The following is a 27198-nucleotide window of genomic DNA, read 5'->3' as shown; positions in this document are numbered from 1 at the left end:
AAGCCAAGTATGGCCACCAGAGTTCTCAGAAGAATTCAGTAAATTCCTATTAGAGGTCCAGTTCTTTGTTTAGGAAAATTCCAGGGTAGCTTGAGTATTAAAAGCAAAGCTCCCTCTTGGACAAGTCTTGAAGGATAAAACAGAACCCGAATTTCTCTGTAAAATAAAAGCAGTTTGATTTTCAGGGAAAATGGGAGCCTTTACTAGAAAAATGAAGGTCACATGAGGTGGTCCAAAAGAAAGGATTCAATACTAGACAGAGAAGAGATGCTGAGAAGAGATAGACAGCCACCCAGAAATTTTGGGAAGCAAGGCCATCTTAATTTGAAAAGCTATTTGCTCTGAAGTAATATAATCCCTCCTTGTTGTCTCTAAGGCTGTCACACATTACCACCCTGATGTGGGTATGTCCACAGCGGGTAATCCAGGCTGGAGCAAATGGGGTGAAAAATCCCATAGGTCCGCAATTCTTGATAATACTCTAAAATTCTCAACCTGAGGGCCAGATTTATTCTTCTATCTGAAACTGAAACAATAAATGGACAAAATATATGAAACAATGGTTTTAGATGGTACTCTACGAACGATAGCGAACTGTTGAGAGAACTGCTGATACACGGGAAGGAGAAAAGTCGAAAAGAACAAACACAGACAGGGGACCAAATATATGAACAGAGGTAGAAAAACCAGAGAGGTGACAAGAAACAAATGGAAGTCCTCCTCACCCCCTGAGAATCCACAAGAGATACAAGGGCTGGGGTAGAACTGATTTTTCACAGCACAAGGCCTGGAGAACTCTATCTCTGTTTCAGGCTGATACCTGAATGCCCTTCTCTACCCTCTCTCCCTCTCCAAGTCCAGTCAGTCAGCAAGTCTTGTCAGTTACAGCTTCAAAATCCATTGAGAATCCAACCATTTCTCATCACCTCCACTGCTACAGCTCTAGCCCAAGCCACTACCATTTCTCACCTGGACAACAGCAAGAACCTCCTCTCCTTCCTGTTCAATCTCACATGCCCCCCACATCCCCATCTCAGTCTATTTTCCACATAGCAGTCAGTCAGAGAAACATTTATCACCTGACAGAAGAGGACAGTTACTTGTTTATTGTCTGTCTCCCTTCTAAAAGGCAACCTCCATAAAGTCAAGGTCTTCTATTTCTGTTCATTGCTTATATGCCCAGAGACTAAAACAATGCCAACATATATATAACTAGCACCAAATCAATCTTTCGTACAGGAACTACACAAGTTGTTATGGAACTTACACCACATATCTCTAGGAAATAAGCAAAAGAACTGCCCTTTGTATCAGTCTGTGGGCCTTCAGGAGACGCAGGGATCTGCAAATCACACGTCACTTTGTTGCCCATCACTAAATCTGCAATGGACTGTAGATAATGCTCACCGAATGAATAAACAAAAGGAATATAAAATAGATCCAACATCATATATACTGCTTAGGACTGACTGGCCTCGGCAGAATATGGCTACAGCCTTTAACTCGTGGCACAGAATTAAGACTGGTACAGAGTAAGAGTTCATAAACGATATCAAGTCTAAAAGAAAATAAACTATTTCGCATGAACCTAGCAAATTCTGTGCCAACAGAATACAAGGACCACGGATATGATTACCCTAATTTTTATCTTCAAGGAATAACAATTTTAGTTATCTACATCTCTACTAGTTTGTAAACAAGTCCAAGAAACTCAGTGGTTTACCTGTTCTACTAGAGATATATACATTAAGAAACATCTGGGAGGCACAAAGAAGTTATCATCCTTACCGGACGAGATGGTCAAGGTCAAGGAAAGATTTATGAGAAAGATTTCATAAGGAAGAGTTTACCAGATGAGAAAAAACACATTTGGAGAAGAAGGCACAGTCCGTTTTGAAGGAATAACAGTTTTCCAGAGTTGTTCCTAGGAGGGAGTTCAAACAATGGAAGAATTCTGACATAGGACAGAAAAGAGCACTTTGCTTTAAGGACAGACCTATACTTTAAAAAGCTCCTGGACTCTTCTCTCAAAGTAACCACTTCCCCAATAAGATGTGACCTCTAAAGGGGCTCAACAGATGTAGAAACATCAAATAACAAAAAATTGGGGCTGGGGGGAGGGAGGGGAAAAACAAATTTTATTCCAGTCCCGGTCACTGGAAGACTTAACACATGTACTGCTCAGCGTTCCGTTATCATAGGCACCAACAAGGGAAGAATTTGCCTGAATAGCAGACCTGCCTGAAGCCAGCTGATGGCCACTTTGAGGTTCTGGTCAGTCAAGTCTCTTCCTCGTCAGGCAGTTCATGAGGCTTCCCCACTCATAGTGATGGGCTCCTTAACTCTAACTTCATTTTTCATAGAGAAGAAGAAAGAATCTGATGGTTCCATTTAATCCATGACTTAAATCTATCAGTATTTAACTATGTTTATTTTATGATTAAAATAGAAAAAAAGAGGTGAGATAAGGGCAATAGAAATTACACTGCGCTGATACAGAGGCTTAAATTCTAGTCAGAATTAAGGTCCATACTGAAGGTCAACCATCATACTGATGGTTCCAAAGAGTCTGGTTGAGACATACATGAGTTGAGTCTCATTATTAGCCACAATAATATAGGAAAACAACTCTCAATGAAATCGGGAGTCCACACTTGTCAGGCATGCTCTGTAAGGCATGGGTAGGAAAAAGCCTGGAGAAATGGATTCTCTCTATGCCCCCATGACAAAGGTGGCTCCTGGTTTGATGGAAAAAGCAGCTCAGGTTCCCAGATGGTGTCTGCAGCTCAAAGCCAAGTTTAGCAGTGGAATCGGGTAGAGAACTTGGGTGAGACGGGCACGGTCAGGGGCTGGTCACTGGACTTGACTTCCACACCCTGGTATCTTCGTATTGGATTTGCTTTGTGCACCTGCAGAGAAAAATGTAATTCCCATTGATAAGGAGGTTAGAGAACTACACTTACAGGTGTTTTTATTTTTCTTGAGAACCTTTTTGTATAGTATTGCACATCCCAGTCACTAATTAAGAGAAGGGGGAAAAAGGCAACACAGTCTAGCAGCAAAGCATTAAGAGCTCTGGAGCCCAAGTAGATTTCATTTCTATTATTCTAAAGTTTTTTTTTTTTTTTTTTTTAATGTGGACCATTTTTTGAATTTGTTACAATGTTGCTTCTGTTTTTCATGCTCTGGTTTTTTGGCCATGAGGCATGCCGGATCTTAGCTCCCCAACCAGGAACTGACCCCTCACCCCCTGCATTGGAGGGGACTGGACCACCAGGGACGTCCCCCAAGTAGATTTCTATTCTGGTCTTGCTGGACTCCTCAGAGTGCACCTATCTCCAGTCTGACTGTTCAGTACTGGGGTACAATGGGGGTGTACTCAATTACATCAGAGGGGAGTTACACCTTAAGAATCTGTCAGAGTACAATCTTAAGCTTACTGAGTCTTAATATTCACCTAAAGTATGGACTTTAAAGCAAACAAACAAGCAAACAAAAAACTAGGAAGTGTTGCTGGGAGAAGGCATGGTCCCATCCGTTCTTAACCCTGAATCAAACCAGATTACTAAAGAGCTCTACAATATGGATAAACACAAGAGGCAGGACTCAAGCAATGAAGAAAAGTCAAAACATTTGAGGCTGGCTTTCTGAGTGTATCTGGACTGAGGATTACATATATGTATTTTTTCATCTAATCAGCAAATGGTAGCTTGGTTTTGTCAAGAAGCTATTCCCTTTAATAGTTTGTCTCTAGAGTCTTCCTTGGCATTGTCACCTCTACCAACAGCTATATCAACTGCTGGCTTAGCTATTTTCGACAGAATCTCAATAACATGTATTTCCACAGTCATCCTTTTATTACATTAAGCATTTGAAGTTCCATCTAAAATGTTCCTCATTAATGCAGTTCATGTGGCTTGCTACTGTTTTAGTGAAAGGGTCCTTAAGGTGAATTAAGCTTTCTTTTTGGATAATTAATATTTAAGTCATTATCTAGTGATAGCATGGAACATCACCTGGACTGATATGCACTATATCTCCAAGGAATCTGAATCAAGTATTACGAGGAAAATGAAAATACACTTGTCCACAATTCCCATGCCCTTCCTTACCTATATATTCTAATTGTAAAACACATTGGTTTCCTTATTATTCCTTAAGCCTTAAGGCAATAATAAAAATAAGTTAAATAAAGAGTCCTGAGACTTCCTTGGTGGTACAGTGGATAGAAGTCCCCCTGCCAATGCAGGGGACACAGGTTTGATCCCTTGTCTGGGAAGATTCCACATGCCGTGGAGCACAACTACTGAAGCCCATGGGCCCAGAGCCTGTGCTCTGCAACAAGAGATGCCGCCATGATGAGAAGCCTGCACACAGCAATGAAGACCCAGCACAACCAAAAGTATGTATTTTTTAAAGTCCTACAAATGTGTTACTGTGCACTGGCATAGCATGTGATGTTCTCTTCAGGAAGAAATTCTGACTGAATCTAGGATCAAAGATATGTACAGCTCTCGACCATGATAAGTTTTGCAACTGACAGGTTGGTTCCCATAAAGGGCCAAAACTATGGTATAAACTTAGGAGATCCATGGATCACAATATACACATCTTCAGCCTCGTTCACTTGTCAACTTTGTCACCACCCTTGGTTTGTGTGACTTCTCATCTTCGATGCATCCTTGGAGGCCGCCTTAGATCCCTTCTGGAACAAGGCAAGGTACAGATAAACAAAACAGATGCAATCATGGGTTAGTCAGCACGTAGGGTGCCCAGTTACCAGTTCTTTCCGTAGTCTGGCTAATTCCTCCTTCTGCTGCTCTTCCTCCTGCTGCCTGGCTTCCTCTAGCTGCTGGGCTTTCAGGGCCTCCACCTCAGCCATTCTTTTCTCCAGCTCCTGCCGCTCCTTGGCTCTCTTCTCTGTCGCCAGCTGAAAAGGTTCCTGAACTAGAGAACCAGAAAGGCCCTCTGAGTACAGAAACAGAGAAAATATTGGTGCACAAGCATAACTTGCGGAACCCTAGCCCCACAGACCCAGCAAGTGTACAGAGATGCGTGGCAACAGAAAGGCGGAGCTCAAAGGAGGCCCAAGGGGAAGAAAGGTGAAGCATACCACATACAAAAAGTCCTCAAGTTTTCAGGGTTGTAAGGACCCCTATAAATCATCTACTTAAGACCCATACAGATAGTGGCTTGCTCAAAACTACATAGTGACTGTGAGACAGATTTAGGAGAAGAATCCCACTTTACTAGAAATGCAGCTCAGTTCTTAAAGGAATCAAATGTTTTCTATCTAAGACTAGCTTTAGGGTGAAGTCCAGAAAGAAGTCCTGGCTCTTCCCTCCTTACTTGCTACTCTCTGAGCTGGGAAGTAAAATTGTTGAAATGCCAGCTGCCTCCACCCAGACGCTGTTCTTCTACATTCAACAAAGATCTAAGGAAGAAACGCTAGATCTCTACACACAAATGCTTCTGGTTGACACAGCACTGTACTGACACAACTCAATTCTAGGAAGTCTCACAATTCTTCCCCAATCCCTCAAGAACACATAAAATACTACCGATAACGGATTTTTTCTCTCGCTTAGGAACAAAGGGCTCCTGGGAGATGACAGTGTTTGGACGAGCCTTGAAGCAAGCTGCTTCTTTCTGCTGTTTTAGTTCTTCGTCCAGCTATAAGAAAGAAAATCTGTCAGCCAAGCAACCACCAACTCTCCATAACTACCACCTCAATTACTCAAGTTCAAATGTTTCTGAACTGTTTCATCTATAAAGACAGCAGGTGATTATTAATCAATACCATGGGAACACAATGACCAAAATCCAGATTGTAAAACCTAGATAGGACAAACAATCCCATTTATTCAACGTACAAAATGCACATAGAGCGGCCTATAGGTGAAAAGGGATTTAGAGATTTATCAAACCAATATAAAATATGGACCTTTTCTCGATCCTGATTTGAACAATTCAACTGTTTTAAAAATGAGAGACAGGGGATATATGAATGCTATTTGTCACTATTAAGAAATTACTGTTAATCTTTTTAAGTGTGATAATAGCACTGGAGTTATGAAATTCTTTTAATCCTTGCATTTTAAAGTTACACATTGAAGTATTTTTGAATAAAATGAGATAGCACCTAGGATTTGCTTCAAAATAATCTTGTGTAGGCAGAAATATCCAGTATAGAGATGAGTAGGTAAAAAGTTAGATGAAGTAAGATTTTCCATGTTTTGAGCACTAGAAAACACGGTGCCAGGTTCATGGAAGTTCATTATACTATTCTTTCTTTTATGTAAGTCTGAAAAACTAAAAAAAATCTTTTTATTTTGGAAAATACCCCCAACATTCTATGTCATGATTGCTTTCAAAGCAACAGCCCTAAGTTCTAGAGAACAGCACCAACAAGGGGCCTAGACTTAGTAACTTAATCAATCATATCTCTTGGGCTTCAATAGGGGTGACTTTCTATAAAGATCAAGCCTGAGCCCCTTTTGGACAGATTCCAAAATAAGAGATAATATTAATACTGACAAACTTAAGGATTCAGATTTTTTTTCCAGACAAGGCAGAATTAGATCCCAACTAAACCGGCCAACAACCGATTAACTATTTTAAATCACCTATCATCTATAAAGAGCAAATAGCACACTATGTTGAGAAAACATACTCTATTGAGAATTTATTTTTATCACACAGTTGCTTATTAAAGCACCAACAGAAAAAAGTGAATATTTAATGAACAAGTCTAGTAGATGAAATAAATAAGATCTTTAAGAATCTCCTGTCACGAAAACAGTCTATCAGCTCTCACATTCTCCAGATGATCACTTACAAACTTTAGCTTATAGACCAAATCCAGCTTGCAATGTCTTTTTGTACAGCCCTTAGGCTAAAGATGGTCTTTATATTTTTAAAGGGTTGAAATACACAACATGTGACAGAGACTATATGTAACCTATACAATCTATAATACTTAATATATGGTATTTTATAGAAAAAGTTTTCTGACCCCCTGACTACAGTAAGAGTCCCTAAAACAATCTGGTATGTTAGTTCCCAGATGAAGCCTGGTGTAGCGGGTCTACCTACTGCAACAAACCAACAGTCAAGCAATTCACATTTTAACTGCTTTCCCCATCCCCACCTGGTGCTTCCAAGTCTGTGCCTTCAGGGCACCTCTTCTGTCTGTCTCCAAGCAGAATGGCTCAACCTGGGTGGTATTCTTCACCTTCTTTTCTGGCAGGTTAATGGTGTCAAAGTGAGGCAAAGGATGTGCCTTGAACTTGGGCACCTAATAGAAAAGAAAATGTAAGATTTAAGATAAGGCCTTTCTAGTCAGAAAGCCACAGCTGCTCCAGAATATTTGGATGAATCTGAAAAATATGAAAGGCAAGTTTTTCAAACCAGCACGGTACAGAAAACTAATAAGCTCAAAAGGAAATTGAGGTTTTCCTCCCAATTTTGCCAATAACTACCAGCATGCTCCTGGGCAAGTCACTTAACTTCCTTGTGCTTAACTTCCAGAATGGTTATTTAAATTATTTGCCCTATTTATACTTCATAAGGTTCTTAGAGAAATCAAAGGAAGTTAGTGATTATACAGTTAAAAGTACAACAAAAGGAACTCCCCTGGGGGTCCAGTGGTTAAGAAATGCCTTCCATGTCATGGGGCAACTAGAGAGCCCACATGCTCTGGGGCCCATGACCCACAACTAGAGCGTCCATGTGTTGCGATGAAGATCCCGCAAGGCGCAACTAAGACCCGATGCAGCCAAATAAATATACTTTTTAAAAAGTGCAAAATAAAAGATTACCTTTGAGGGATTAAAGACTAGTATTAATATTATGCTACTTATAGAAATGGAACACCCACCTCTCCTTTCTGGAGTTCTTTTATTTTCTTCTCTTTCTGTAACTGACGTTCTTTGTCCCGGGAATCAAAAGAAAAAGGGCATACTTCCACAGTTCTCCCCACTGGGATCTGGGGCTTAAAAGGCATTCCAAAATATGGCACAGGTTGAGCTCTTATCACTACTGGCTCCTCCTCTTCCTAAGGGAAAAAATTGCAGTTTAGAGACAAGATTTCTCACTCTCTCGCCTCCTCTGAATGGGAAGTCAGAAGACAATATATGAAAGAAGTCATTAAGGCAAGTCACTCAACCTCTCAGGTGTCTTAGCTTCCTTTTCTATCAAAGAGGGATACCTACCAACTCACCAACCTAAGTCATTTATTAACTCACAGGGGTATGATCAACGTGAAAGCATTTGATAAACTAACACAATTACTTTTAAAGGATCTAAAATTTTTCACAGGAAGGTTGGAAAAACTAAATGAGCTCAAACAGTGTGAGTAAAATGAAGAACAGAAGAAAAGTACTAACCAAGCATATATCCTGGCCTCTTTTTTGACCCAGCCTCCAGACTCCGCTAAAACATGTGACTGGGAGTATTTCCAGTTGCCAAACCCAGAATAGGACCAAGTAAGTTGACTGGGTTCAAGCTGGTAACATAAGATTACTGTGTATTCTAGTTTCAAATGAATCTATAAAAAGGTTTATGCTTGAGATATGCTATAAAATTACCCTAACTCTGGATATTTATAGATAAAAAGGGAGATGTAATAAGAAACTAGCCTGATCAATGACAGTTTATATATTCCAGCTTCATGAACCATCACCACATAGTCACCTCTTTACCCTTTGGGTCAATGGAGATAGGATAGAGCAGATGTTACTACTTAGTGTGAATTTTAAAAATCCTTCACTGAATGATGACAATAGCTCAGGCAAAATAGAGTATAGGTCTTAAAAAAAGACTGATTTTTCAATCCAATGGAAACAAACATAACTTGTTACAACCAGTTACCACTAAAAGCCAAAATGACTCATCATTGTCATTCAGTTGCTAAGCCATGTCCAACTCTTTGAGACCCCATGGACTGCAGCACACCAGGGTTCCCTGTCCTTCACTGTGCCCCAGAGTTTGCTAAGATTCATGTCCATTGAGTTGGTGATGCCGTCCAACTATATCATCCTCTGTTGCCCCCTTTTCCTCCTGCCCTCAATCTCCCAGCATCAGGGTCTTGTCCAATGTATCAGCTCTTTGTATCAGATGGCCAAAGTATCAGAGTTTCCACTTCAACATCAGTCCTTCCAATGAATATTCAGGGTTGATTTCCTTTAGGACTAACTGGCTTGAACTCCTTGCTGTCTAAGGGACTTTTAAGAGTCTTCTCCAGCACCGTAATTCTAAAGCATTAATTCTTCAGCACTTAGCTTTCTTTATGGTCCAAGTCTCACATCCGTATATGACTACTGGAAAAACCATAGCTTTGACTAGACAGACCTTTGTTGGCAAAGAGCCTCATACACTTACTACTTTGTTCTTGGAAGAGCAAAAATAGATGACCAATCATTCATACCCATTGTTAAGACAACTTCAGGCAAGAATGACTGCCTTTGAATTCCTCTATGTTTAAGAAAGAGTAACATTTAGATTTGGAGAAGGGCATGGCAACCCTCTCCAGTATTCCTGCCTGGAGACCCATGAACAGAGGAGCCTGGTGGGCTACAGTCCATAGGATCACAGAGTCGGACACAACTGAAGTGACTTAGCATGCACGCAATGCTTAAATTGATTATGCAGAAGGAATAGAGATCCCATCCTAGGGAATCACCTCATCTTCTTTGGTGGGCATTCTGATTCTGTTCTTCAGAGCAAAGGCTGGTGACTTTGGAACAGTGATTGGAAGCTCTTTCTTTTCAGGAACACCCTGAAGGGAGTAAGCAACTCAATTAGATATCCCAGAACAATCTCAACTAGGTTATGTGATGAAATTAATACCTTTCTTAGAAGTTCATGTATCAGAAATCAAAAAAGGCTAGTTGTTATTTATCCACCTAACACTGGTATGTATTAGTATTCCAAAGGTGTATTAACATGATAGAAGATCACCAAAAAACATAGTTTGAGTTGTATATTCAATAAAAAATAAAACTCATCAAAATATTTTTTGGTATTTTTGAAAAACACCACAAAATAAACTAACGTCAATATTTTATTGCTTCTCTCCCTTTTATACCCCAATCCCTTAAAAACAAAATCAAAAAGGATTTCCAAATGTTAACTAGGGACAGAATATGGTCCATTCTCCTAAACCTATTTCACATACAGCTCTACAATAAAAATTTATATTTTAAAATGTTACAACGGCACCCCACTCCAGTGCTCTTGCCTGGAAAACCCCATGGTTGGAGGAGCCTGGTAGGCTGCAGTCCATGGGGTCGCTGAGAGTCGGACACGACTGAGCGACTTCACTTTCCCTTTTCACTTTCATGCACTGGAGAAGGAAATGGCAACCCACTCCAGTGTTCTTGCCTGGAGAATCCCAGGGATGGGGGAGCCTGGTGGGCTGCCGTCTCTGGGGTCGCACAGAGTCGGACACAACTGATGCGACTTAGCACGCACACACGTACCCTCAAAAGGTGAATGGAAAAAAGCACTGGGCAAGGTCTAGCTTAATTTCTGTTTGCCAAATAACTGGACAAAGAGCAAGAAGTTAACAAAGATACACAAGAGGCTAAATCTCAAGAATTTTAGAAACTATAATCAGGCATTTTTCATCTAAAAGACTGAGTAATACACTTTAAAGACTAATTAATACCAGTGTTGGTTGGCATGTGACGAGAAGCTGGCAGTCACATACAGTTGGGTGAGGTATAGGACATAAGCTGGTACAATCTTTAGGAATTGGCTATTAAACCTTTAAATGGTCATTCTCTTTCACCCAATATTACACCCTAATATTTGACCTCTAGTTTAGTTTTTAGGTATATTTCAATATAACATTTTTAAAAAGAATAAAAACAACTGGTTAAATCCTTTCTTAAACTGTGGTGCATATCCACACAATAGAATATTATACAGTCATCAAAAAGAATAAAATAAATCTTTATTACTGACATAGAACAGTATTCATAATATTGAGAAAGGAGGGACAAGTGGCTGAAACAAAAAATATTTTGTGTTTTTAAAATGTACATGTAGAAAGACAAATATATGGTATCACTCATATGTGGAATCAAAAATTTTTAAATAATATAAATGAACTTATTCACAAACAGAAACAGACTCACAGATCTCAAAAATAAACTTATGGTTACCAAAGGGGAAATAGGGCCAAGGGGGATGGGGGGTGGGCAGGGATAAATTAGGAGCTTGGGATTAACACACACACACCACTGTATACAAAACAGAAAATCAACAAGGACCTACTATATAGCACAGAGAACTCTATTCGATATTCTAAAATAACCTATATGAGAAAAGAATCTGAAAAAAATGACTATATGTGTATGTATATAACAGAATCACTTTGCTGTACATCTGAAACTAACACACTGTAAATCAACTATACTCCAAAAAAAAAATTTAATAAGTCAAATCAAAAGATACCTGCATATACACTAAAAATAAAACAAAATATATATATATAATTAATCTAACCATAGAAAATAAAATTTGAAAAGAACACCAAACTATCAACTCTCACATCTCTTTGGGAGCAGATTAAAAGAGGCATTTAATCTCTATATTCCTTAATTCTTATACATTCAACTCCTTCGAAGATTTTCCTGCTTTGTGATTCCAAAACACTGCCAACATTTCAAATCCTTTCTGACTGAATTATGTGTATCATCATACCATGCACGTGATTCAAACGAACATATTTTAGAAAGCTGTTCCAGAAGAATTTTCTAACTCTGCTAGAGTTTACCCTCTATCATGAATCTGGCAATCTCTAGGGCTGTTGTTCTGCATATAGTGTATGACCAGATCAATTTCTTAAATATCTTAAAGACATCCTCAGTAACTCCTTATTTGTTACACCCACATCCATATGCTTCCCCCATCAGCTCTCTATTCCACTTCTCTAACTCTTCATTGTTATGCCATAGGCCACACTGTCTATTGCCTGTACCGTTCCACTAGCCCACTAACAACTTTCAGCTTCTCATCTCATTCTGCGAGTCCATCTTCTTATACAGTCAAAAGATCTGATCATCTTACTTCCTGATTTAAAATTCTTTTTATGGCTCCTAATGTTTACTTCAGAGAAGGCAGTGGCACCCCACTCCAGTACTCTTGCCTGGAAAATCCCATGGACGGAGGAGCCTGGTAGGCTGCAGTCCATGGGGTCGCTGAGAGTTGGACACGACCGAGCAACTTCACTTTCACTTTTCACTTTCATGCATTGGAGAAGGAAATGGCAACCCACTCCAGTGTTCTTGCCTGGAGAATCCCAGGGACGGGGGAGCCTGGTGGGCTGCCGTCTATGGGGTCGCACAGAGTCGGACACGACTGAAGTGACTTAGCAGCAGCAGTCCTTCATGCTAAGGAATATGTTATACTGTTCTAAGTAGACATTGCTGCTGCTGCTGCTGAAGTCGCTTCAGTCGTGTCCGACTCTGTGCGACCCCATAGACAGCAGCCCACCAGGCTGCCCCGTCCCTGGGATTCTCCAGGCAAGAACACTGGAGTGGGTTGCCATTTCCTTCTCCAATGCATGAAAGTGAAAAGTGAAAGTGAAGTTGCTCGGTCGTGTCCCACTCTCAGCGACCCCATGGACTGCAGCCTACCAGGCTCCTCCGTCCATGGGATTTTCCAGGCAAGAGTACTGGAGTGGGGTGCCACTGCCTTCTCCAGCGTGAAGGACAAGATGCTTCATAATTTGGTACCCTGACTGACTCTCCAGGCATGTCTCCTGTCCCTCTTTAGACATCACCTTCTAGCCACAATGAACTACTGGCAACTGCCAAAATTTAACACTGGTTCTCATCTCAATACCTTTGCCTATGCTCTCTCTGAAATGCTCCAGCTGCTAGGAAGTATCTAATCTTTCTTTTCAAGCCTCCACTAAAGCATCTCCTCTTTTATAAAACCCGTCAGTAGATGACTCCCTGAACCTACTGACCCCACTCTCCCTTGTACATAGTTTATTATGGTACATACAAAAACTTCATTGCAGGACCTCCCTGGTCGTCCAGTGGTTGAGAATCCACCTGCCAATGCAGGGGACACAGGTTTGATCCCTGGTCTGGGATGATCCCACATGCCACTGGGTAACTAAGCCTATAGGCCACAACTAGTGATGAACCAGAGCTCCCCAGAGCCCGTGCACCGCTAGAGAAGAGCCCCCATTCACATCAACTAGAGAAAGCCTGTGCACAGCAACAATAAATAAATTTATTAAAAAAAAAAAACAACCCTTCATTGCCCTTGTTGATTTAAGATATTCATCTCCTCCTGCTATGAGTGCTTTGAGAGTAGGGACTGTTATTCCATCAGTCCCTAATACCTAACACAGATCTTGGCAAGTATCAGGCATTCAGTAAATGTTTGTTGAATGAATACTGTAAGCATGAATAACAGAATTTATACCTTGAAGACTCTTGGACTCTAATTTATACCTTGGAAGACTTCTTAATCCCAACAATGCTGCAACTGCTCCAAACATGTTTGGAATGTCTTTCTTGGAGTGGCCTTCAAAGCCAGTTTTAGGGCCGTGCAAGGCAGTTGCTCACTGTTCAGTTTTAATTAAGCAATATTGTTTCCAGCTTTATTACTTTGGACTACTCTGAAGTTTTAGTTCTGAATGACTTTAGACCAACTCCTAAAAGCTAATTATCTTTAAAGTATCAAGACCTGGTATTGTTGAAGAGATCCAAAAAACTGCTACAACATCCAAGACAAGTGGCTTTTCCAAAATGTTTTGTACACACTATCAACCTTTGAAAAGAATACGTACTCTCTCAAGGTGACTACTGTAAAGGGGAGCTTCAATCTGCTGTGAAAAGTTGTCACACACTTTCCAAAGCAAATCAGAATCGCTAATATAGTAAAATTTACTACAGAACTTATAACCAGACTGACAAAAGTTTATGAAATGGGTTTTCATCTAATGCTTACCAGAAAACAACAAAAGTCTCTTGTTCTACATCCTGGACAGGTGGACACTAGCCTGGAGCTTGAACACAGCCAGGACAGGTGGAAATGGAAAGAACACTGAACAAGAAGTCAGAGGTCTTATCTAGCCCAGCTTTCATTCTAATCTGTATAATGTGTCCTTGTTTTTTTTTTTTTTTTTCTTTTCATAAAAATAATTGAAATAAATATCTGAGAACTCATTTAGTTCTAAAATAATTCCTCATTTCCTACTTTTCCCCTCTGTCTGCATCCTCCCAGCAGAGAAATGTGCATTTTAAAAGAAATCCCTAATAAGTAAGCCAGGAAAGAGATATTTATATGAGTGGGATCAATCCTCATATTACTTGAGGGAGAAGGAAAGGTGATTTATGAAAATCAACTTTGCAGCAACTATTTATCCATACCCATCTCCACTGCAATCAAAGCCAATAGGGGCTCATTCAGAAATAGAGATAAAGAAACTAGGTTTCTAGAAACACAGAAAGCTTCTTGTTTTACTGTTTTAAAATTGTTTTTAGTTATAAGCTCCTTGAGGGTAGAGATACTGCCATTTGCATTCCTCTACAGCACCTACAAGTAGTAGTAATTGTTCAGGGAACAAATGTTGATTAGTATTACTGTCCTTATTTGTCTACATGCCAATCTGCTCTTCTAGACTGTGAAAGCTTTGAGGATGAAGGCTGTGTCTGATTTCATTCGAATTCCCAGTGTCTAACACAGGCTGATGGGTTTCAGCTTGTATGGTCTCTCACACAGTTGTTCAATACCCCAGTGCCTATGCTATGCTTAGATGTTGGGGAAGCAGGAGTGAACAATACAGACAGACATGGTCCTTGCTATCTGGGAGCTCACATTCTAGTGGAGGAAAGAAAAGACAATGAAAGAGTAACAAACCAAGTATTTTTTGATTTTCACAAGTGCTCTGAAGAAACCCAACAGAATATGTAGCTGAAGCAATGGGGAAGCTCTGAAAGGAAGCTGAGGGAGGGTATTTCTAAAGAGCTGATAAATCGGTATAAGTGGGCAACGTGGATGGATAAAAGACACATTTAGGAAAAGCAGCCCGGGATGGGATGTAAGGGGTGAGCACGTCTCCCTAAGGCAGATTGCCCCTAAGTGCCCTGGGACAAGTTATCAGGCCTGTCCCAGAGCAATTAGGAAATTACCATGAAGCAATGTTATCTCAGGGACTATGAAAAAAAAAATTTTTAAAGCCTGCTGGTGTCCCCAAGTCCCTAAAATATCACTGCTAAAATTACTCACTGGCCTCACTGATATCATATCCACCTCTGTGGAGCCCCAGCTCCCCACTGGATGTCGGCACCAAGTTCACATTTCACACCCTGGAGCTCAAGGCTTTCATCACTCCACCTCAGCCCCAAAAGCCCTTTTCTCATCCCTGCCTCAAGGCCCACTGCTGCCCAAGCCCATCTCTCATCAGCCCCGTTGTCTCCTTGCCACCTATCAACAAGTGGGAGAGCGCAAGAAACGCTGTAAGGACACAGGAAAGAGAGCTTCAGCATCGAGGGGACACAGATGGAGACAACAGTCGCAGACAGACAGCTGCACTCAGGCTCTGGAGGCATTTTTTTTGCTTTACGAGTCCAGCACTAAAAGTTAAGACACCTAACTTCAGTTCTGCCATCAACTTTTAAAAATGTTTCTATGGGCAAGCCATGTTCTTCCTTCAAAGAAAGCCCCCCTTTTCTAAAAAATGAAGAGAACAGAAGGAATAAATGTATCTATGACTCCTTCTATGCTTTGTTTTCTCTAGAATCCAAAAGTTGACGTCCCTGGAAATTTCAGTAGGGAAAGAGCTGAAAACAAACTCCAAATTGCACTTGTCAGAATAAACAATGATAACAGCATTGTGAGGTAGAGAAACACAGTGTTTAAGGAGATGACGGTTCAAATCCTGGTTCTGCATACTAGACACCTCTTAGCATCTCTTGGCTAATCTGAAAAGTAGGGATAAAAAGAGAACCTATTTCTTAAGAGTTGTTATGAGAAATCAATAAGATAATTACATAAAACGCTGCACAATGTAAGCATGCAACAGTTATTACTATTAACAGCACAACTGCATACTCTGTGTCAGACGCTAAGGTCTTCATCGGGGCTCTCTAATCTATGCTGCACCTGACAATCGAAACTCCAGGGGTGGGGCCCAGGAATCTGTTTATGTAACAAAATCCCAGAGGACTCTGAGACCCAGGTGACGTGGCAATGACTACCCTACAGCATACCATATCAGTTCAGTAGGTTCTTACTTACTCACCTAGTGTTTTGCTGATCCGTTTATCCAGAACTCTCAACAACACATTACCCAGTACAATACTACTCTATGATCTCACTTAACTCCTAATGAACTCTAGCCACCCATCCCCACTTACCACTTCACCACAACATTTCCAAAGAACAACAAACTGCCAAACCAATTTCCTCCATCAGTGTTTCTAAAAATGGAGTTCAGGTCATACTGGTGATATTTAGGTAGGATGTAGACAGCTTTCTAAAAAATAATCACACATTTTCCTAAGAAGCTTTCATTTTAAAAGGTACCTCCTATTTTAATACAAGAGCATGGACCTTTGAACCACATTACCTAAATTCATATCCCAGCTCTGCCACTGGCTACTTTATGATCCCATACTGGACTTCAAGTTTCCTAAGAGCAAAATCCACCTCTGCCATGACTCTTTTTCACCCAGAGCGCCTAATACGATGTCCTGATCACAGTATCCAAACATGTGTGACTGGGGGACACGTGGTGGTGAACACAACACTTCTACTAGTCCGCAGGGCCTCCCCGCTCTCACCACAACATCTTCCAAGATCTTAGTAGGGCAGGGCCTGGAATGAAATTCATAGTGTTCCTCTTCCAGTTTCTTCTTTGACTCCCGCTCCTGGATCCTTTTCTCAATTTCTAAATCAAAGCCAACAGGCTGAGTAGGTGGCTTCACAGGCGGTTTCTTAGGCAAGATGGGCCCACCTTCAAGAATTCTGGGATCAAGTTCCTGTGCTTTGAATTTGTATCTGTAAGGCGAGAATTTAAGTGATAACCACAAAAAAAGATTTTTTTAATAAAATGAAAACTAAACAACAAAGTAGGCCAAAACCAGGAAAAAAAAAAAAAATTAATCATTATGATTATCCATCATGTGCAACAAAAATTCAACTCTCTCCATAGCCATTATCCCTGCCTCGAGAGCAAAGAAAAAACAAGACAGTCTAACATCCCCACCACCCTAAAGATTGGGGTTTCTCTTGAACTTCTTTTGAGAAAAGAAACTCCCTCTTCTCAAAGGAAGTACAAGGGAGAAAGAAGGCCACAGGAGACAACCCCCAGACTTAACTCCCATTAAATTCCAGTTCTCTCCACTGGTAAGAGTTGTAACAATCCCTTGGGTAGCCATAAAAGGGTGAGATTTATCTAAACTTCAAAGGGCCCTCTTTATTGGAATCGTAAATTCTCCCACCCCAACCTCTGATTATTTTTTTTTTTTACCAGTTTACACTCCAGGACAGCTCCCTACTCCCACTTTCAATCCTTTCATCACAGAGGCAAGGCAGAGCCTGTAGCTCAAATACCATAATTTCCAAGGCAAGAAAAACAGTAACTGTCCCCCTTACAGAAGTGAAAAGGAAGCAGGCAGGTTTTTGGAACTCTTCCTCAAATACTGCCAGTGGAACTTACTGTTGCTGCTTCTCAAGCTCCTCGGCCTCCAGATCCGCTGCACTCTTGCAGGTCACAGGCCTTGTACGATGCTTGGTTTGCAGCACAGGAGTCTGTGGGTCTCTGCATATTCTGACCACAGATTTGGAGGGTAATGGCACTGTAAACCAAGAGCACAGACATTCACCTAGCTAAGACCCCGTTTACCTGTAGGTGCTGATTCAGCTAGGCAGCCCAGATGCTAAGCCACAGGTGGCTGGCCCCTCACACTCAGCTCAGCTCAGATCACAACAGTCAGTCTGAGAAACATTCAGTCCCTTCTCCCCTATCACTCTTTGTTGAGAGGTGATGATAAAGGTAGCCTGTGGGTAAACTCTGCTGTCATCTTCTGAATCTAAAATCCATTTGTGTCTGATGGATTTCTTTTCACTGCCGAGGCCTGCACTGCCTTTCTACTGACAGTGCCAACTATTTTGCATGTTATTGACAAATAAGATTTAAAATAAGGCATTTCTGAAGACCAAGTAACAATTTCCAGTATTATGAACTCCTTAAAAGCATCTATATCAAAACATCAAGACTATCTCCCACAGAAAGTCAAATGAAAAAAGTAAAAAAAAAAAAAAAAGCTATGTCAAAGCATCAATATTAAGATCACCAGCACCATTCACAGAAAATATTAAGATCACCATCACCATTCACAGAAAATACTATTTACCTGGCCAGAAGCAATCTTGTCAATTTTCATAATTACCCAGAATGAATTTTCTAATTTAGACCTTACCACCTAACAATTGGAGATGGAAAACAAATCTACTTATTTTAGAAATAAGCCAGGCTTCAAGTATACATATAACTATTATTGAGCTATAATAGTCCAAAATTTTAAATAAAAATCACAGAAAATAATTTTTCTTTCTATTTGCTAGGATCAAGATTCTAAGAGCAGAATACCAGACTCTAATTAAAGAGTCACATATATTTGGAAAGTCATGGTTAATACTTACATTTCCATTAGAATAAAAAAGATTATTTTCATGATATAAAATTTGACAAATGGCTAATAGAACATGTAACATTAGGAAATGCTGTCCTTAAAGGAACTAACTCATCTGGCTGCCTAGAATAGCACTAAACAGTGCCTAGGCAAAGGCAGGAAAAATTCAGAAACCTTCAAAGTCAAACAACCAGAGTTTGCTTTATCCAGAATACTACCCTACACGGTTGACAACTAGTTTACACCACACCTCCAATACTCAAACTTCTTTTAGGAGTTATTTTCATAAAGATACACACTGTCAGATTAGCTTCCTTTCGTCGGTTCACCACCAAATCTACAATCTAACCAACATTTGCACTCATTCCTCTCTTCTACTCCCCTTTCAAAGAACAATCACCCTACCTGTGCTAAGTATCCCTCTCCTACCTGTACAGGGTCTTAACCATTGGTTATCCCTTTTCTCTCCTGTATTTCCCTGCCTGGACTTCTCAGCACACAGACCTGCTCTCCCTATCTTGCACTTCCTTTGATTCTTGTATTTCCTTCCACATTCACAGAACTCACAATAATCTGTGATGACCTGTTTATCTCTCTCACTGAATTACAAACTTGATGTTGAGCACCAAGTCTGTTTTGCTCACTTCTATACTGCCTACATCACACAGAGTATCTGCTTTGTAGCAGTCAACATTTATTGAACCAATGAACAAAAAGCACACAACAGTAAGTGAATAGAAAGCTTTCATTTTCTGTAGGTAAGTGTGCACCTTGACACATGGCAAAGACAGCCTTGATGTGTCATGACATCTCATGTTACCTTAATTCCCCTCAGCCAATTACTGACCAGGAGGATCAAGGTGGTTGATGGGTATGAGTGGACAGATAGCTAGGTGGTTTGAGAAATGTTCAACTATGGGTACATTTGTTGTCTGCATACAACATATGCCAGGCTTTAGTTCAAAAACTAGGATTTCAACTAAAGACAAATTTGTACCTGAGATGCAAGCAAAGGGAATTCTAGGGGAGGCTCCAGCCAAGTATGATACTAGAAAGAAACTTACTAATATCATCCTTCCTGTTCCTCAAGTGGTATCTGGTAGGGGTTCGTTTATGGAATGCTTCAACCTGCTGTGCAAGGGGAACATATGTAGAAGCCGTCTCATCAAATGTTCTTTTCTTTCCTTGTGACAGGTTGAAAGGCATAACAATGGTGCATCCCTTAGTCACTCGGGCCTGAAAAGAAAGAATTCATTCCCTAAATGAAATGTTATGGAAGAGCTCAGATCCACCTCAAGCCTCAAACTCAGCACAGAAGATCAAAAGGAAAAGAATCCATGGAAAGCCAAGATGATTCTTCTTCTTAAGTTGTCGGTCCTTGAGCAAGGGTTATAATCTGTATACTCCCATCTTTTAAAAAGGGGGAGAAAGCATCCAGCACTTAACAAATTGTCTATTCTGTACATAAGGTGATTTTTCCAAGCATGCTCATGTTTTGAAGCAATCAAGAGTGAGTTTTCTTAGAATTAGAAGGGGAAAAAAGCTGTATAGGTATCCTACCCTGAGTCATTTAAAAATTTTAACTGGGCTTCTGGATCAGCTCAGGCAGCTACCTGAATCAAATTATCTTCTCATATCCTACCCCAAAACTGACTAATGAAGAAGCCTACTCCTTGGGTCACTAATTTTTATAAAATTAGTTTCTGACTGGAAGTAAAACTCAAGGACCTACATCTCAAAGAAGAATCACAACTCCAATTTAAGTCTGCAAAGGACTGACTTAAACAAGTAATGCTGGTGGATTTCCCTGGTGGTACAGTGGGTAAGAGTCTTCCTGCCAATGCAGGGAACCTGGGTTTGATCCCTGGCCCAGGAAGATTTCACACGTTGTGGAGCAACCACAACTACTGAAACCTGTGCACACTAGGGCCCAAGAGCCCCAGCTACTGAGCTCATGTACTGCAGCTACTGAAGCCCGTATGCCTAGAGCCTGTGCTCTGTAACAAGAGAAGCCACTGCAACGAGCAGCTCATGCACCACAACAAAGAGTAACCCCTGCTCGCCACAACTAGATAAAGCCCACACACAATGATAAAGGCCCAGTGCAACCAAAAACTAATTTTTTAAAAAGAGATTAACCTACTTAAAAAAAAAAAAAATAATGATGATGGTGACTGCAAATGCAGGTAGAAATTCTTAGTGCTAGATTTTTAATTTAGGATTATTACTGCTTTTGTTAGCGCTCTGGTAACAAAACGGTATAGGATTTGAGTGGTCTGCCCCAACTTGACTTTTCCCATAAACCCATTGTAGTTTGCACAAAACTTTGCAGACACAAGATTTTTTTAAACAAATGTTTAATAGCACAAGCCATACAAACCTGTACCTACAATTTGCCACATGTAATTCTATGTGTTTTATGTACATTCTCAATTCAGTTTTCATAGTAATTTGATAAGATGCTTCCCAGAGAAAGTGATTTATTCAAGATCACACAGCTAACAGGGGGCAAAGTGAGGATTTAGATATATTGTAACTGAAAGACACATGCTTCTCTCAATTACATTATAAACAGTGACCATAAATACTACACCAGAATCTTCGCTGAATAACTAACAAGAATATTAACTTAGTCAGTCAACTTACAGGAGATGGAGGATGCTTTCGCAGTTCCGATGTAAAGTTCACTTCCTTATACTCCTCCTGGTTTTTAGGATGCTGTTTGACCCGCTCATCTGTGCGGAAGTGGAAGTCAACTGCTTTGGTTACCTGGCTCACTGATTTCTTCACAGGTTGTCCTGAGTAAAAAGTACAGTAAAACATACAGGTAACACTAATAATACAGAACATACATACAGTAAGTCCCTTTTTAGTCAGTCCTTTTGGTATTTCTATTACCATGGATCTAACTTTATTTACTCTCTGCATATAACCCAATTTGAAACAGTCCTCAAGGACACCAAAATATGTGCCTTATTCATTTAGTACTATCGAGTTTGAGGGCCTTCAGTCAGATGCAAATTGTAATAAGGTAGCAGAGGGGAGAAGAATCCCATCTCCCAGGTGTATTCATAGCTCTGGAGACACAGAGAAACTGGAATACTTTTGACAAGAAAAGCTATGAAATGACTTTAGAAACAAACTTAACTAAGCATCTCTAAAAGGGAGACCCCATAAACTCCAAAGATGCTTTTCAACCCAGTAACCAGAGCTTTACAGCTTTGACTTCACCAATATAATTATGCTAAAGCAAAAAAGAACTCTGATCCTTTCAGCTCCCCCAGTCATACTTTCCTCCCCAGCTACAAGTAGATTCACTCAACTTTCTTCTCCTCTGCTTAGGATAAAATAGGGGGGAAAAAAAAATTGGTCTGTCCAACTGCTCTATCTTCTGTCTTAATCCTAGTTCCTTCTTTTTCTAATACAAAGAAAAAGAATTAGGAGGAAAAAAGAGGAAGAGATTAATTCTACTTGGGAAAATGAGGTAAGAACTCATGGAAAAGACCTCAAAAGATGGGTGTCAAAAAAAAAAAGATGGGTGTGACTTCTACAGTTAGAGATGGAGAGGAATGACAACATGCTCTAAGAAAGGACCAATGTACATAAAACATTCTAGGGAATGATCATTGGGATATGAATGGCACCCATGTCCAGCCTCCTAAATAAACACATCTTTTTACGCTGACTACTGACCAAGAAAGACATTTTTGCTTTTGAGACTTTAAAAACTACCAAGGTTATGAGAAGCACCACCTCATAAATCAGACTCAATCAGAACCAAACTGACCTGCTCCTGCAAGAGCAAACTTTTTGAATTCTTCATTCCTTTTCCGCATCTCTACCACTTCCTGCTGCATTTTCATTCTCTTCTCCAACTCTTGCTCCTCAGTACTTTTTAGAATCTTCTGCCTAAAGGGCAAATAAGTAAAGGAGATGAGAGAGGAGAGGAGAAAGAGATTCAATGGTAAAAAAAAAAAAATCTAAAGCCATTATATAGATTAGATTTTCAACCTGGGATAAAATAACCATCAAAACCAAAAAGTATTATCCAAGAAATCAATACTAACCTAGATAACACTATAAAAAAAAAGATGCAAAATTTATTCCAAAATATTGAAAAATTTTCAGAAAAAAAGTTAAAATAGACTACAGAGGATTTTACAAAATATCCACAAATTTGACTGTATAATGATTAATTTTCATGACACAAGAAAAACTAAAAAACCAGTAGTAATATTTTCAATAAACACAGCAAAAGGTTAATATACATAAAATATATACTATGATAAAGAGAAAAGCCTTTGGAGTAGAGCCAACCAGAGTTCAAATCACAACCCTGTTGTTTCATTTCCTTCCTATGTGATCTTGAGAAAACTATTTAACCTCTATGAACCTCAGTGTTCCCCAGTTTAAATGGGTAATACAAATATTCATTTTCACAGAATACTTGTGACTATTAAAAACCAGTTTCTGAAATAATTGACATAGCATAAGTTCAATTTAAAGTAGCCATTCTTAAGAAAAAACAATAATAAAGTAGTCATTCTTAGTAATGAAACATCACTAAGACCACTTACAGATAAATAAAAAGGAAACAACTCTGGAAAAGATGTTTACAGCAACAGTAATACAATCCTGTTAGCAAACAAATAAAAATTAAAATAATTTGATGCCATCAACATTATATCAGTGAAATTTGATACAATTTTAAAGTAGAAAATTCAATACAGGTGAGACTACAAGGAAATAAAAATATTCAAAGTTGATGGCACTAAAAATTCACACATTTATTTCAGAAATAAAACTGACAATATCAATAGCCATAAAAAGGATCATACTCATAGACCAAGGAATTTCTCTTTCCTTATCTTGAGGAGACTACTCAAAGAAAAGAATCTCTCTATAAAGATGTTCACTGATTCCTTGTAACAGTGAAAAATTTGAAACAGCATTTTTAACAGGAAATTTTCCAATTAATATAAAGAATGTAAACCATCAACCAAAAGGAAAGATAAATGTGAAGATTTTGTAGCAGTACAGAAAATAAGAGTTTCATAGTGAGTGAATAAAGCAAAATCCAAAGACTGCTTAAATACTGACTGTAAAAATAGGTATTTTACTTGAGTAAAGTCCAGAATGGAGCTTGACAAAGTAAATACTGTTCAATTTAGGTAATTGATCACGTGATGTGAAGAGAGGACTCAGAGGAAAGACCCTGACGCTGGGAAAGACTGAAGGCAGGAGGAGGACACAACAGAGGATGAGAGGGTTGGATGGAATCACTGATTCAACAGACATGAGTTTGGGCAAGCTCCAGGAGACTGTGAAGGACAGGGAAGCCTGGCAAGCTGCAGTTCACAGGGTTGCAAAGAGTCAGACATGACTGAGCGACTGAACAAGAACTTTTACTAACTTTTTTCTATTTCTTTTACATTTAATAGTTTGTTTTTTTTCAATGTATAAAACTCAAGCACCCACTAGGACATAAACAATGTACCTTACCATGGTGACAGCCTTTACAGTTTCCCAGGCTCCATGTGCTTCAAACAGACTGTAGTTGTACACATTTGTAATTTTACTCTGACTCTAAAGCTGAAATTCAGGAAAGTATCATACCTTACAGGTGGGATACAAGGCGCAGTATGTCTGCCCTTGGCTTTTTCTGGGGAAGATTCATTCTTTTCAGAAATATCTTGACAAGCATTGCCTTCTTCCTCTTCTTCCAACTTCTTTTTATTGTGAGAACTTGAGTTGAAAAGGACAAAAAATATCTCAATCCCCTACAGCATACAAATATCTCAATCTCCTCCCCAGATCTACTACTACACATGGCTTAAGTTTTCTCATTCTTTAGGACAACAGCCATACTTCAACAGCCAAGGTTCTTTCAACAGTATCATCAATTTATATATAACAACAGCTACAACAAGCAAACTTTGAGAACACCAACAGAAGTCAGGTAAGAGTTGTCTGGTGATGGTTCAGGAAGGTGGGAAGAGATTCCAACTGCTCATCATCAAATGAACAAATGCAAGATAGTTTCCTTTCCAAAATTTATGTCACTTTAAATGGCAACCCACTCCGGTATTCTTGCCTGGAAAATCCCATGGATGGAGAAGCCTGGTAGGCTACAGTCCATGGGGTCGCAAAGAGTCAGACACCACTGAGCGATTTCACTTCCACTTCTTATTAACAGAACTCTAATTTTGTTTGGGGCAGCCAACATATGAGGGTAAAAGTATTGTACTTGCTTCAATAATCTGTACTGCAACTAGAGGGGATCTAATTTACAGTTCAGTCAACTACTGTATAAACATAAGCATTACTGGAAAATATTTTACTTTCCTATTATGGATGCTACCCCTCTTTCTTCGCCAGACCCTTCTTCTCTCAAACATGGATATGATACCTAGAGATAGAGAAGCTATCTTGTGATAATGAGGCAACAAGCACAAGGAAGAAGCTAAGAAACACAGAGCAGCCATCTTGAGCAGCAAGTATGGGGGGGAAAAAACCCCCACTAAGACTCAGAAATGTCATCGAACCAAAGCTAGCAGCAAACTACTTTCAGAATTCTATGAAGCAAATAAATCACTGTTCTTTAAACTTCTCTAATTAAATTGGCTATATTACCTTCAACAAAATGTACTCCTAACTGACAAAAATAAGAACAAGCACCATGTATTCTGCTTGCTATTACCATAGGAGCAAACAGGGGTAAAATCTATGCCAACTGACAGAAGCTGTGGCTACTTACACTTTCATTTTTTTGGAGGGTGGAAATTCATTGATGATTACAGGAGTACCACATCTCTTGGCTTTCATTTTTACATGCTGCTTTTCTTTCTGTTCCAAATTCTTCTTAGCAGAGAGTCTGAGAGATCTTCTATGGTAGAAGAATTGACAAAACTTATCTGTAATGAATACATCTACTAGATATGTTGCAGAAATGTGAAAATACGTCAAACTACAAAGGCTATTTGTACAAACTACAAAAAATGGTATTATTTCCACTCTAAAAATCTAATGTCTTACTGATAGCTTTTGAAAATTCACCATAAAATGTTGGTACTTTAAGTGCACTGGTATTTGTAAATCAAACCTCAATAAAGTTGATTTAATTTTGTAAAAAGGCACTGGTACAACTCCTTCCTTTTGAAGATATCAGTAAAAGTAAAAAAAAAAGATGAGGTGACTTGACCCTGTTATACAGCGAACTAGTCAGCCTTGAAGTTAGAAGATCTCCCAGAAATTTACTAAAGTGTTTATTTTCTCCTCTTTTAGTCATGACCCCCAATTTTTCTTAAAATATGTAACACATAACAAAAAGTACACAAAAACCAAGTTAAGTTAATGATTATAAAGTGAAGACTCATGAAATCACCACCTAGACTAAGAAACAAAACACTGGCAGCAGGTGCTACCTTGACTTTTACAGTAATGACTACTTAGGCTTTATCTTTTTTACCATATAGACATGCATTCCATAAACACTGTATGTTGGTTTGAAGAGAAAATAAAAACTTTATATATTTTTTCTGTCTTGCTTTCTGTCTCAATATTATGTTTGTGAGATTCAACCACATTTATTCATGGAGTTCTAATTCACGAATTTTCAATGCTCTATAACATTCATTATAGGAACATACCACTATTTATCCAATCAACTGTTGATTCTCGCATATGTCTCCTGATATACACATTGTTGTTGTAAGATTGCCAAGTCACAGGACATTGGTTTATTAACTAAAGTTATTTTCCAAGGTGTTTTTACCAACTTATGCTTACACTGGCAAATTTATAAGAGTCTGTATCGCTCTACATTCTCCTAAACGCTTGGTATTGTCAGATGACTTAATTTCAGTCATACAGATTGGTATATATTAATCATAGAGCCTCACTGTGGTTTTAGTTTGCTTTTCCCAGGGAGATTGAGCACCTTTTCACATGTTTATTGGCTATTTGGTTATCATCTTTCATTAAGTACTAGTTAAGTCTCTTGGTTGTTTTCTACTGCATTGTGAATCTTTTTCTGATTAGTAGGAATTCTTTATATACTGTGCATATGAGCCCGCTGTAGGTTTTAAGTGTTACAAATATCTCCCGCCAATCTAGGGGTTGGCTTCTCACTCTTTTTTTTGAGGGGTGTGGGGGGTGGGGCTTCTCACTCTTTATGGTATCATTTGATTAGATAGTAAGTTCAAAAAGCACTTCTTCCCAAAAAGCATGTCAGTGCTTTTCTGTGTGGATTCTATTTAAGAAATCTTTCCCTATTCCAAGGTCATGAAGGTATTCTCCTGTATTTCCTTACTTGAGCTGTGTTTTCACATTTAGATCTACAATTCACCTAGTACTGACTGTTTTATATGGAGTGAGATAGGTGACAACTCTCATTTTGTTCTATTTGGCTACCCATTGTCCAGTCATTGTTTACTGAAGGGGAAAAATAAAAACATCCTCTCCTCATAGGCATGCAGTACCACTTTTGTATATATTGTGTCCATATATGTCCATATATGACAGAGTAAGCTTC

At 39.3% G+C, this 27198-nt stretch overlaps 1 protein-coding gene across 7 annotated transcripts in view; it reads right to left on the bottom strand.

The window, feature by feature from the left end:
• Nucleotides 1–2412: 2412 nt before the first annotated feature.
• The window catches only part of TPX2 (TPX2 microtubule nucleation factor), a 51343-nt gene continuing 26557 nt past the window's right edge, over nt 2413–27198 (bottom strand). For 6 of the 7 annotated variants that reach the window (XM_055544705.1, XM_055544706.1, XM_055544703.1 and 3 more), the window contains 13 exons: nt 25423–25551; nt 24282–24410; nt 22453–22574; nt 21312–21463; nt 19730–19901; nt 17690–17828; nt 16812–17028; nt 9683–9778; nt 7880–8056; nt 7151–7297; nt 5562–5673; nt 4781–4968; nt 2413–2909 (listed from right to left, as the gene is read on the bottom strand). In XM_055544705.1, coding sequence (XP_055400680.1) covers nt 2799–2909; nt 4781–4968; nt 5562–5673; nt 7151–7297; nt 7880–8056; nt 9683–9778; nt 16812–17028; nt 17690–17828; nt 19730–19901; nt 21312–21463; nt 22453–22574; nt 24282–24410; nt 25423–25551 — 1891 coding nt within the window. In that variant the 3' untranslated portion in view covers nt 2413–2798. The remainder of the gene's footprint in view (nt 2910–4780; nt 4969–5561; nt 5674–7150; nt 7298–7879; nt 8057–9682; nt 9779–16811; nt 17029–17689; nt 17829–19729; nt 19902–21311; nt 21464–22452; nt 22575–24281; nt 24411–25422; nt 25552–27198) is intronic. The other variant, XM_055544709.1, reaches the window with a different exon arrangement.

The sequence above is a fragment of the Bubalus kerabau genome, chromosome 13 (genome assembly GCF_029407905.1).
Source record: "Bubalus kerabau isolate K-KA32 ecotype Philippines breed swamp buffalo chromosome 13, PCC_UOA_SB_1v2, whole genome shotgun sequence".
NCBI lineage: Eukaryota > Metazoa > Chordata > Mammalia > Artiodactyla > Bovidae > Bubalus > Bubalus kerabau.
This window is presented reverse-complemented; position numbering and strand designations above follow the sequence as displayed.